Source organism: Alternaria ventricosa (assembly GCF_023758065.1).
Source record: "Alternaria ventricosa strain BMP 2768 chromosome Unknown scaffold_4, whole genome shotgun sequence".
Classification (NCBI taxonomy): Eukaryota; Fungi; Ascomycota; class Dothideomycetes; order Pleosporales; family Pleosporaceae; genus Alternaria; species Alternaria ventricosa.
In genome coordinates, this window is record NW_026055684.1 from 976309 (window position 1) to 988495 (window position 12187).

General features: G+C 53.5%; 4 protein-coding genes across 4 annotated transcripts; 2 read left to right on the forward strand and 2 right to left on the reverse strand.

Annotated features, from left to right (window-relative positions):
• Window positions 1-2042: 2042 nt before the first annotated feature.
• On the reverse strand, window positions 2043-2618 carry J4E93_003004 (uncharacterized protein; the record flags this gene model as incomplete). Its single annotated transcript, XM_049340944.1, has 1 exon — window positions 2043-2618. The coding sequence occupies one exon, from the start codon at window positions 2616-2618 to the stop codon at window positions 2043-2045; it is 576 nt and encodes a 191-aa protein (XP_049201826.1).
• Window positions 2619-3078: 460 nt separating this feature from the next.
• J4E93_003005 (uncharacterized protein) lies at window positions 3079-3813 on the forward strand (the record flags this gene model as incomplete). Its single annotated transcript, XM_049340945.1, has 1 exon — window positions 3079-3813. The coding sequence occupies one exon, from the start codon at window positions 3079-3081 to the stop codon at window positions 3811-3813; it is 735 nt and encodes a 244-aa protein (XP_049201827.1).
• Window positions 3814-4175: 362 nt separating this feature from the next.
• Window positions 4176-5951, reverse strand: J4E93_003006 (uncharacterized protein; the record flags this gene model as incomplete). The annotated part of the gene is made up of 4 exons (XM_049340946.1): window positions 4176-4738; window positions 4793-5076; window positions 5126-5583; window positions 5637-5951. 4 exons carry the CDS (start codon window positions 5949-5951, stop codon window positions 4176-4178), a joined length of 1620 nt encoding a protein of 539 aa, XP_049201828.1.
• A 2627-nt stretch (window positions 5952-8578) lies between these two features.
• Window positions 8579-10766, forward strand: J4E93_003007 (uncharacterized protein; the record flags this gene model as incomplete). The annotated part of the gene is made up of 2 exons (XM_049340947.1): window positions 8579-8898; window positions 8945-10766. The coding sequence occupies 2 exons, from the start codon at window positions 8579-8581 to the stop codon at window positions 10764-10766; spliced, it is 2142 nt and encodes a 713-aa protein (XP_049201829.1).
• Window positions 10767-12187: the final 1421 nt, after the last annotated feature.

The window sequence follows — 12187 nt, forward strand, 5'->3', positions numbered from 1 at the left end:
AAGCTAGGTTGGGGGCTGTTCAACGTATGATGGCTCTTCCTTTATCTCCTACCATTCTTTGGGATGCTGCGAGCTCTCTCGTTCGGCCTATATTGGTCTACTTTTGCTTCGTAATCTATGTTATGAAACAAAGCGTTGATCCCTGTAGCGTAATCCTGGAGTTCTTCAGGAGAGATGTGCACGTCAACCTCAACCTCTTCAGAACTGCCGGCAGCAAAACGGATTTGCATGTGCTTTTGCCCATGACCTCCTCCAAGCTTTGAGCCTTTACAAAGCTCCACAGGCTCTTCTAACAACGTCGCGAAAAGAGGAAGTGGAACACGTATGAAACGATCACAAACAGAAGCATCTGTCGGTCTGTATTCATAGGCATTCTCTCGTGCCGGCCAGAAGTGCCACTTGTATGTCGCATTATCCCAGTAAGTTACTTGTCCATCTTCACCTAGGAATCCAGTGAAGAGAAATGATAGACAAGGAGATGAATGCACAAAATGCTTTACGTCTCGCTTTCCAGATCGAATTTCGCCGCTTCCAAAGCCTACCACGGGGACCTCAAGGCAGGGTAGCAACTGAACATCGGGCTCCGAGCCACGAGCATCTGAACTCTGGAGCTGTAACACTTGTGCGACCAGTATAGCCGTACAGAAACAGAAGCAGCTCTTACATCGACGCAAGACATCTGCTGCCAGCTCCACCCGTGAGACATCGTAATTGATATCCAGGTCTCTGCCACACCCAGTGACTAACGAGAGAAGCGAAAAAAACACGATCGCGAGGGTCTGAGCATTCCTTGTGCCGAAAATGGTCCAGCAGGTGGACTAAAGTCCCACTGTTCTCGGTATCTTGTTTCCAAGTGTAGGAGAGTAGGAGAAACGGCTGGGCCTTGAAACTGGCATTGGAGAGGTAATATACACCCAGCCACCGCTCTAAAGTTTCCAAATCGATGTGGACTGTACCCATCCATACAGATATATGTCGAGCAAGCGCCACCTCTTGTACAATCCATGCGCGATCCCAATATGCGTTGTATCTGATGTGTCTGAGGAGCATGTATTTGCCTTTAAGAAACATACGCCATTCATCTTTGTTGGGCTCGCCCTTTTGTATTATTAACAAAACAGCGAGTATGTCCGAAGTCATGGTTCCAAGCCATACGTTGACGTGTCTAGCCGAGGCGTATATCGTTCCCATCTGGCGAACTTGATGATTACGCTCGAGAACATTGCTCTGATCAATGCATAGCGCATCAATCCAGTACGGTCCTAGAGTGGCAGGTGTACCAAACGCAGATTTATCACGAGCGATGGCGAGGAAATCAAAGAGGTTTTGACGGATAGCGAACACCTTGCCGTCGATCAAGATGTTGCTCGTTGGATCGGGTTTTCCCCACCAGTAGGAAAGGCAAATGTACTCGGCATCGACAGTGGCATGCGTGATGGAGCACTGGATGTAACCTGTAGGCGACAGCGATGGGAGCAGGTGAACCAGTCGGATCGACGGCTTAGTGTGATCGAGAGGATCATGCTTGAAGTAAGCGCTCTCGTTCTGTGTCGCTGTGTGGTGGGCCGTGACGTCCATCTTTTGTCGAGATGGATGCAGCGTGTAGCAGCACGGCAGGTGATGGAAGAGCTGATGTTATAAGGAAGAAAAGGCTGATGGCTTTGAGGATTACAATGCATGAAGCGGGGCTATGCTGACCGAAACTGGATACGCCACGAGGCTGAAGGTGGTCGTGATAGGCTACGACCTCACTGAGGTGAGCTTAGCAATGCAGCGACTGAATGGCTAAGGAAGTGGCTTACAGTGTATGGCGAGTACGCATAGTACTCATTCCTACTTTCCGATCAGCTCGGTCCAGATAGCAGAACGAGGAGCATACCATGGGTGGCTGGAATCTTGTCGCAGTTTGCAGTATACATACTAATAAATCTTGACAAGTAAACACTTGCTAAGATAATGCATATTCCAACCCAGCAAGATCTGAGGAACGAATTGTAGCCATGCCTGGTGAGCACACCGTCTGAACGACTGTCGAGATTCATTCATCCCTCGAACTCCGGTCTACCACCCACATCCATCTCATTCTCAACACCGTACGCATCTTCGAAGCTCGCCAGCTTGACACCCCACATATCTCCAGCCTTTCCAGGTCTTCCCTCATCAACGTCGAGCTCATCTTCACCATCCCAGTTGCCGTCGCCGGGCCATCGGAAGGCTAACACAGCACCATCTTTCAGCCCAGCGCCCTTAGGACATTGCTTGACGTTCGCTGTGCCCGCCTTCGCTCCACCGTTGGCGCTGCCACTGGCTTTCGCTTTGCCTTTGCCCTTGCCGCCCTCCTCTTCCTCTTCGCCAATGTTATATTCCCATTCTCCTAATTCGAAACCCTCGGTTGCGTCGTTGATGTTCACTGGCCGACCGAGCTGGATGTCTGACGCGGATGGAGGTAGTGGTATCGACTCGCCGGTTTCGGGGTTTTTGAAGTCGGTTTCTTGTAGAGCGTCGTAGAGGCATGTCTTAATCGTATCGAAGGTGTGTAGAGGGTCGACGTGTAGGATGACGGTGGTCTTGTGAGCCTTGAGACGAAGCGTCCAGGTCTGCGGTGAAGGTGTCGCCATCGTGATGTGGTGGTGGAGTAGGATAGGGTATAGTCGTTGGACGTGTATTATACGCGTTTAACGGGAATGTCCAGGTATTTGCGGGTGAGGCTGTAGTGAGAAGAGAGAGAGAGACGTGTTGTTGCTAAGGAATGGAGGGGTTCGCGGGGAGGGAAGGCGCGACCTGAACCCTTGCTAGAAATCTTGGCGAGTCGCGCTCACAAGCTCCCACCACCTGTACCTCGCCATATATCTATATTCACGTTTCATAAGACTTACCTTACATCTGGATCTCTTTAAGCGCATCTAAGAGAGCGTGTCAAGCGCATCATTCGCAAATCCTCTGTGCTCTTTACAACCTGACAATCGGACTCGAGGCATCTCCGCACCACCTCCGCACCCGTCGCAAACCTCAGCCAACAATCACCTTCTGAGCGAGGTCACGACCGAAGAGCGCGCCGAAGGGCACCACAATTCAACAATGGCGACAACTGCGCCCACATCATCCACAATGCCACCCCCAGAAATGCTCGCAACACCACCCCAACGGCCTACACAACCCCTCCCCTACGCACCCCGCTTAGGCATGCCCTTCGACCGGCGCCTCCTCCTCACCACCTCCCTCTCCTTCCTCTCCGGCTTCACGCTCGGCTCCCTGAACGCCGGTCACATGGCCTCCCTGCGCTTCCGCGCCGAAAACGCGCACCGCCTGCCCATCTCAAATCCCGGCTGGTACCTGTACCACAAGTCGAAAAACTACTATAAGTGGCGCTACGGCATCGTTGAGGGATTAAGAAAAGGCGCATACATCGCAGCATGGTCATCCGTCTTCTTCATCGTAGAAGAGAGTCTAGATGTGTTCCGCGGTACATGGAGCGCGGGACGTACAATGGAGGAGATGGAGGGTGTGGATGAATTGGACATGCGCAGGATAAACAAGGGGATAGCGGGGAGTAGGGATTTCATATCGAGTGGGCTGGCGGGCATGGTTACAGGTGGGTTGTGGAGTGCGTGGCATCAGTTCCCTGTCTCGACGGCTGCGAGGACGATTCGGCTAGGTCTGCTTGTTGGGGCTGGGTTTGGGCTGGGTCAGGATGGGTTAATATGGGCGAAGAAGAAGTGGGGCGGTGATGGACAAGAAGAGAGTTGGATATATAAGGGTGCGAGGAATAAGATGGTTGAGGAGGATGTTAAGAGTAGTTTGGAGAAGGAGTGAGGTATTGGATTGGGAGTGAGTTGGACTGAAATCAGAGGAGAACGAAACACAGAAGATACCAAGAGGATCAGTATCAATGCGCAGAAGAAGCGCGAGGCTCACACAGGCGAAAGCCATGGTGACAGGGTCAGCGCAGCACGACGCAGCAGCTTCTTGAAAGACCAAACTTCCCAGCGTCGAGGTGTTGTCATCTGATCAGTGACCGAAGAAGGAGGCACAGAAGATAGTGGAGACTGCGCAAAGTAGTAACAACAAACTCATCTCCAAAAAGCCATTTTGTTCTTGATTTGGATATCATTTGCACAGAGTACGTTCTATCGTTACAGTCATGCGCATCGTCTACTTTCTTTTCTTCCACCACCCTACTCCTTGTCAAAGCGCACAGCCGGCTGTTCCCGAATCCAGCTCAAATCGACCTTGTGGCCCAACAGCTCTCTGATATTCGAAACGCCATACTTCATCATCGTCGGCCTCTCCAGACTCAGTCCGAATCCGTAGACACGCATATCCTTGGGCAGACCCATAGGCTCCAGCATCTCCGGCCTGAACATGCCACTGTTTCCAATTTCGATCCACTTGTCGAGACCGACGTGGAACCCGAAGATCTCCATACTGGGCTCGGTGTAAGGGTTGAAGGCAGGTTTGAAGCGGAGGTTTGTCAGGCCCATGTTGGCGAAGAAGTCTTCTAGGAAGCGCATGAGGCCACCGAGTGTGAGACCGAAGTCTGCGATGACACCTTCGATTTGGTGGAACTCGGCAAGATGTGTTGCGTCGACGGTTTCATTACGGAATACGCGGTCGATGGAGAAGTAGCGGGCGGGTCGTGGGTCTTCAGCGAGGCGGTGGAGAGCCCATGTTGAGACTGCGGTCGTGTGGGTGCGGAGGACGAGGCGGAGGGATTCATCCTCTTCCCATGGGTATCGGTCTGTACAGCATTAGTATACTTCCACAATGAACAGGGGATCCGGAAACCACGAACATCCTATTGAGCCAAAGGCGCCCTCTTGGTGGACCTTCCTGACGTCTTGCCAGTATTTCTCAAAGTCTCGGGGCTTCTTTTCCTTCTTTTCGCTCTCGGGTGTAGAGAAGAGACGTTTTGATCCAGCCTCCATACGGTCCATCGTCGCTTCGTTCGCAGGGTCTAACCGCGGCTTGTCGGCTTTTGGTGGATATGAAACGAAGAAGGTGTCCTGCATGTCGCGAGCGGGATGTTGCTGTGGTACGAAGAGAGCGTCGAAGTTCCAGAAACCAGTATCAACATAGCTAAAGAGTATTAGTCGTATGTGAGTATGATATCTGGGTCAATACATACTGTCCTGTAGGCATCTCGACGAAGCCTTGTGAGAAGAAGATATTCCTGAACTCTTGTCTAACCTTGTTCAAGGGATGTAATGCGCCAGAATCTTGGTTTGCGCCGAGCGCAGCGAAGTTGTAGGGTTTGAAGTTGGCGGTCTTCCATGCATCGTTCGTGAGCAGCTCCACAGTCAAGTCTGTGTGTTCTACTGGTATCTCCTTCGCGTACTTGGGCCCCTTTGTGATCGTGTATGTGATGACTTTCGTAACGGTGACGAGCTTCTTCTTCTTCAGCTGAGCGAGGAGTTTGGCGTCGTCGAGGGATTGGGTGTCTTTGATGCCTTGTAGTAGTTCGCGGTTGAGATCTTTCGGTTCTTCGGTCTGGAGGAGGATAATGTCGCTTCCATCTTTCTTTATCCACTTGTTCTTGAACCCATTACCCTGCCCTACACTCGCAACTTCCTTTCCGAAGACGTCCTATGTGTTGTATCAGTCGCTCGTCCTCAATTGATTCATGATAGCATGCGTACAGGTAGGTCTGCGATTGGGACTCTCTCCTTCTCCTTGACATACTGCCAGACCCTGAATTCGTGACTGCCATCCGCTACAATGCCTTCTGATTCTGGTGTGAGGATAACTTTCTCTGAGTCCAGCGATTTGTATTGAACCATGGAGCGGCTCGCTAGCCTGTCCAGCGCAGCCTTGATTTCGGCTTGCGATATTGCGGGGAAATCTTCATTGCTCTGGAGGGGCTCCTTGGTGTCTAGGAGATCGAGAATTTCTTGTGTGAGATTTTGGCCTTTAGTCTCGAGCGGTACGGGCACAGGGCCCCTTGTTCCAGGCATTTTTGCGGTCGTGATAGAAAGTTAATTGCTACAATACTCCAGTCACGAACGTGGGGTTGCTGCGATGAGTCGAAAGTGGAAGGGTCGTCGGAGATTTGAAGGCCCGTTCGGACTTCAGTGCTACTTGATTGGTCCGTCGGCGGCGCAGCCTCGCAGCATCTCCAGGCACTCACCTGCCTGCAGAACCGAGCAATGCAATTGACTGTGCCCTGCGCGCCCAAATTTCTTCTTGTACGTACGTCATTCAGGAAGCACATGTCTAACGACGTCCACGGGCAGCGAGCCATCTTTGAAATTCTACTTGAAGTAGGATAATTTACGTTACGCGATGACCAGGCACAAGTTACTGATGGGCCAGACACTACAGATTCAAGTCCGCTTTCAGATGCGCAAGTGATGATGAGCGAGGTCAATGAGACGATACAGACAGGCTAACAGTTTCAAGGAGATTCCCAACATGGAGGTACACTAATAAAATCGACGATGACATGTTTGTCTTTTGCGGCTCGCGCCTTCAATACGTCCACGAGTCACAGCAACTTGCTTCTTCGACCGTCCTTCAAGACAGTGCGCATCGATGCGGGTGCTAAGTCGACCTGCTTGGGCCTCTCTTCATTCTGCAACTACGCACTACATTTACATCAACCGCGTTGCACTTGTGTCGCCTGGACAGAAGCCTCCGAGATTTCTTGGTCATGCTTATCCGCTATCGGTGCATACAATAGTCCTATGCGCCTTCTCGCAAGCCAAGAGGCGCTGCGCTCTGCTAGCACAACGCTGTAACTTCCTTCAGTCCCCACTAGTTCTCCTGATCAAAGCTCGATCCTGCAGAAAAGGCGCACGCGTAAAAGGCCACGCAAGTTCCGAGTTGCACTTGCACCTCAAACACGCAAGCAAGATCTGCGGTGGTTCTGCCGACTAGCGTGTTGTGCCCACACACCTGGGAGCCGTCACTCTAACCAGTCGACTACCGCGCCTGATTCGCGATCAACATGCGCTGACTCTCGACGGTCGAACAAAACACCAAGAGCTAGATGTCGTCGAGCGTTGGCCTCCGCTCGGTTCCAGAATCGCTTTGGGGAAGTGTTGGAAAAGCGGGCTAGCTGATCCCGAGACCAAGTGCAGATGGTAGCGGGGTGGTTGGTATCGCGGACGTGCGCACATGTTATCGAATGTTATCGAAAGTGCATCGCGATGTCTGTACTATAGGTGGTATTATTCGCCGCGATTACCGGGAATCCTCGACGAGCTGTGGTCACAAGCTATACTCCCCAGGTTTTGGAGTTGGTGTCTCGAAAATACAGTTCGGCATGGTGCTTACGCGCCCGCGCTGTTGCTCCTGGAAACGAGGACCGGTCGGCGTGCTGATGATGTGCGCATGGAGAGGGTTACATCTCTCAGACGGGATCCACGGTTCAACGTCATCGGGTGGGATACCATGTGCTCCGGCGGAGTTGTGCCCTTGTTCTGCAGCAGCAGAGAGTATTGGAACTGTGGGGCCTGTCAGAGGGGCCGAGATGGCTCAACACCACTGACTGCAGGCGATGGACAGGTGACATGCAAATTGACAGCTTCAGCATATGAGGAGGCGATGCAGCAATATTATATCAGCAGCTAACTGTCCAGGCGTCCCTGCCTGCGCTCATTGCCTCGCTGAGCTGAGCCCACTTCGCGGTGGCTCGATGGGGAGGTATTTTTAGCCTAGACTGTTCCGCCCGCGCCGTTCGAAGAGGACGCGTATGCTGGTGTCGGATGCAAGCCTAGGGGCGCTGGCCAAGCCAATCACAGACAACGCCACCTTGTCGCTGCGAACGCCCAGGGGTCAGGGAACGGCGAATTTGAGCATCTCGCGATCTCGTCATTCGCTCAGCTGCGTGTGTCGCGGCAGGGGAAGTGCAGAGTCGCATTATTGAGGACCCATCGCAGGCCCCAGCCAAGTACGTCAAGAGTTGCAAGACGTCAAGAAAAATAGAAGCTCCGCTCGACGTTGTTGAGGCGGGAGGGCAGGCCGTTGCATAGTGTGCTTTGCCATGGCTCATGCAGGGCCCGATAGAGTGAATTGATAGCTGGGCGCCATTTGATTTGGTGGCGGGCTGCACTCGACGATAACGCAGCAGAGGCTTCACGCCGTCGCTGGTGGGAGCGCTGCGACGACGCGGAGGGGGCGGATCGGCTGTGATGGGCAGTATCTGGAGAGTTCTGCACGTCTTGGAGTGGCACCGGTGCGTGGGCTAGCCTATACAGTCCCGCCGTGGTGCTCCAGAAGTCGGTGGTTGACCCTTGTAAGTTAGCGCTACAGTAGACGGCAGGTGCGAGGCAGCGCTAGGCTGTCTGGGGCGAGCAACGAGGGAAAAAGGGTCGGTCGCTCCTGCTCAGCCCGCGCTCTCTCCCCAACGCCCAAGCCATCGCCAGAATCCTGCCTCCGTCTCCAGGACAGTCACTCGTTTCACTCTCCGCTGTCGTCCCAAGTGTCGTGCCTGCTTTGCTCTCGACCTCACTCGCGGCGCCGAGTTGACACCACGCACCTGCATCCCGACTTGCCGAGCGACCTCCTTTGCGCAGCCTCGCCGCAGATGCGATAGGCAACCCACACGCTGCACAGCACATCCGCACACACAATCTCGACAATGGCCTCGCGATTCAATCCCGGCAAGCTGTTCATCCGAACGCGCTTCAACTACGAAAAGGTGCCCGGCCAGGACAGCCAGGCCTCGTCACCGCTGCCGCTCTTCAGCAGCAAGTCATGGGGCAACAAGTACCGCCAGCCCGCCTGGGCCAACCGCCTCCAGCGCCCACGACTCTCGTTCGCGCGTCTCATCACTCTCGCCGTGACGATAGTGCTGCTGGCCTCGATGCTCGGCACGGGTATCTACAGGAGACACAGGTGGAACGCACAGCAACGGACAGGCGATGAGCGGAAACAGTACCACTGGGAACACTACCCTCGGTAAGCATCCAGTCACCTCTCTCCATCCCACACACTAACCGGCTAGATTAAATGGCTTCTTCAACGGCGTTCGCACGCTTGTTCCCTACGGCGACTGGGTGTCAGAGCAGGACTTTGTCAAGTACTCGCAAAGCCCCAATCCCGAAGACAACATCAAGCCCAAGTGGCCGCACATGTCCAAGGAGGACAAGGAGCCGCCGCTGGAGCTACAGCCTTTCGATCCGTACAAGTTTGACTCGCCCGAGTACCTGAAGGAGCACGACGAAGTCAAAACCTGCTACCTCGACGAGGAAGAGAAGATCGACCTCCCCGACATCTACGCTTACCCCGGCATCCCCCAGAACATGACTGCGCCCTTCTTTGGTTCATACGAAGAGATTGGCTTTGACGACAAGAAGTGTTTCGAGCGCTTCGGTCGTCTCGGCCCCTACGGCTACTCGTACTCTCGCGATGAAGGTGGCCTTGACATGGACGGCAAGTCTGAGAAGGGCGGTGCCGACAAGCTCTGGAGCTACGAGAAGAAGGTCGACTACCGCAAGGTCAACTGGGCGTCCGCCATGAAGCGATGTCGCGAGAAGAACGCCCACCGCTTCAAGAAGAACACGACCGAGGAGACTGCACCCGCCAAGAAGAAGGTGCCACGCCACGCCTACGTTCTCCGTACCTGGACCGGCTACAAGTACAGCGACTACCAAATCCTCACTCTGCGCGCCATGATCAACGAGCTCGCGCTGAAGTCCGGAGGCGAGTACGACGTGCACTTCCTCCTCCACGTCAAGGACGATAGCCTCCCTATCTGGTCTTCGGAAGAGATCTACCAAAAGGTCATCGAAGACAACCTCCCCAAAGAGTTCTGGGGCATGGCGACCCTCTGGTCCGAGCAACAGATGCGCATGTACTACCCAGAGCCGTTCCCCAACAACGTCTACAACCACGCCAAGGCTCCCGTTCACTCTGTCTACCGCAGCGCTCACTTCGCAATGCAATGGTTCGCGCAAGCTCGTCCAGAGTACGACTTCTACTGGAACTGGGAGATGGATCTCCGTCTCAGTGGTCACTACTACGAGTTCCACAACAAGATTGGCGAGTGGGCCAAGAAGCAGCCCCGCAAAGGTTTGTGGGAGCGATCATCTCGCTACTACATTCCTGAGCTTCACGGATCCTGGAAGAACTTCACCGAGATGGTTGAGGAGGAGCTCTACAACAGCGACGAGAAGCCTGTCTGGGGCCCACCCAAATTCGAAAACACTGGCATGCTTCCCAGCCCTCCCGAGACCGAGCCCCCGCACTCGTACTCGCAAGACAACTACGAGTGGGGTGTCGGCGAGGATGCGGACATCATCACATTCAACCCAATCTTCGATCCGGCCAAGACCAACTGGGTTTTCCGCGACGACGTTACAGGCTACGATCTCGAGCTCCCGGAACCCCCGAGGAGATGCGCCATCATTACTGTTTCGCGTCTGTCGAAACGCCTATTGGATCTTATGCATCGCGAAACATACCTCATGAAGCACCACATGTTCCCTGAAATGTGGCCTCCAACCGTCGCTTTCCACCACGGTCTGAAGGCCGTCTATGCTGCACACCCCGTGTACTTTGATCACAACTGGCCACTCGAAGCCCTCGATGGCACCTTCAACAAGCCACCCAAGCCCACCGACAGCGTTTTTGGCTGGGGCGAGCACAATCAGCTTGGCAACAGCTTTTACTACAACGCCGGCTTCTCATCCGAGTGGTGGCGAAGGTGGCTCGGCTCCCGCGAGAACGACAAGGGTGGCCCACAAGAAGAGGAAAACGGCACCGGCCGGTTATGCATGCGCAACACGCTGTTCCACCCTGTCAAATACGAAAAGGGATCTGAGTGACTTTCCACGCTTCGCAAATATACCCCTTTAATTGCTGGCTTTCTGGGTTTCCTTGTTTGTCGCTCTGTTTGCCGGCGCCGCAGACGTGCTTGTTGATAGATTCTCCTTCCCTCATTTTCTGACTTTCGCATATTCAGCGCTCACTCTCCCATTGTGGCGTTTCAACATCGGGCGGCGTATCACGGCGTTTTTACTTATGAATGAACATACAGTTCCTAGCCTGTCTTTCCATTTCGTCTCTCCGGCATTGCGTACACCAGCACCGGATTGTCTTATTTTTCTCAATGTATACTTACTTCACACGAACAAAAGCGGTGGAAAGTGTAATTAGCCGTACTCAACGGCGTCCGTTCTTTCAATGGGCCTGTTTGGATCTGAGCGATGGAACCCTATCAAATTGTTGGCAGGCTGATCTGAGGTTGAGGTTGTCTCTTCCTTGCCCAGCTTCACCAGGACGTTTGGAGGTGCCGCATGTGGATATGTGTAGATGACGGGAAACTTGTGCTTGGGTCCTTATTCCTATGGTATAAACCAACCTAAAGCTGGTCACTTGTTGTGGTTGTAGAACTATGAAATGCAATACAGATAATCACATACTATGGCCCATCTCGTGAACTGTACTTGTGGGTAGTTGCTCACCAATGACCCCGCATATAACTTGATACCTGAACATATTGATCGACCGTGATGACGACGAAGTTGACTATAAGCTTCATGCTCTTATGCAGCTTTCAAGATCGTACATTAGCGTTACCATAAGAAAATAATGGAGTCTTTCTTCTCTGGACCCGAGTCTCTTGGCGGACCGAAGCGCACTTTCACCAGCTAATAGCGCGTCGGATCGTGCCTGCACATCATTGTGTGGTAGAGCGGGGATGATCGACTGGGTAAATAGCGCTTGACAACACAATCAAGTTTCTGTACGAGGATCCTGTGCTATGCTACGGCCAGCGCCGGAAAGCTGTGTTTCAATCACTGTCTCGTACGCCATATCCAGCGAGAGGTGTGGTTACGACGCGGCATCGCACGTGCGGTCCCGGCCTAGACGACGCGCAGTCTAGCCTGCCAGACTTCGTTTTCACGTGGCTGGTCCGCATTTGCACTCCCTTAGCCTCAATTAACAACGACACCATACGACACAGGATGCAACGTGAGTAGCAGCCCTCATCAACAATGAGACTGCGAACGCGCAATCGGCATGAACGAGCTCCACATTCACAGCAGCTGCGAATGACACGCTAGCCGATTAGCCTCAGAAAATCCATGCGGGCTAGAACAATGAGGCCGGCGGCGTGGGCGAGTGAGAGGTCTTGGCGCGTGCTTGATCGTCCTTGGCTCTGCGCGTTGGCCCATTGAATTCCGCTCCTGCGCTCGCCATGTAGAAACACGATAACGGGTCGCTGCGACCCTCACTCAATCGT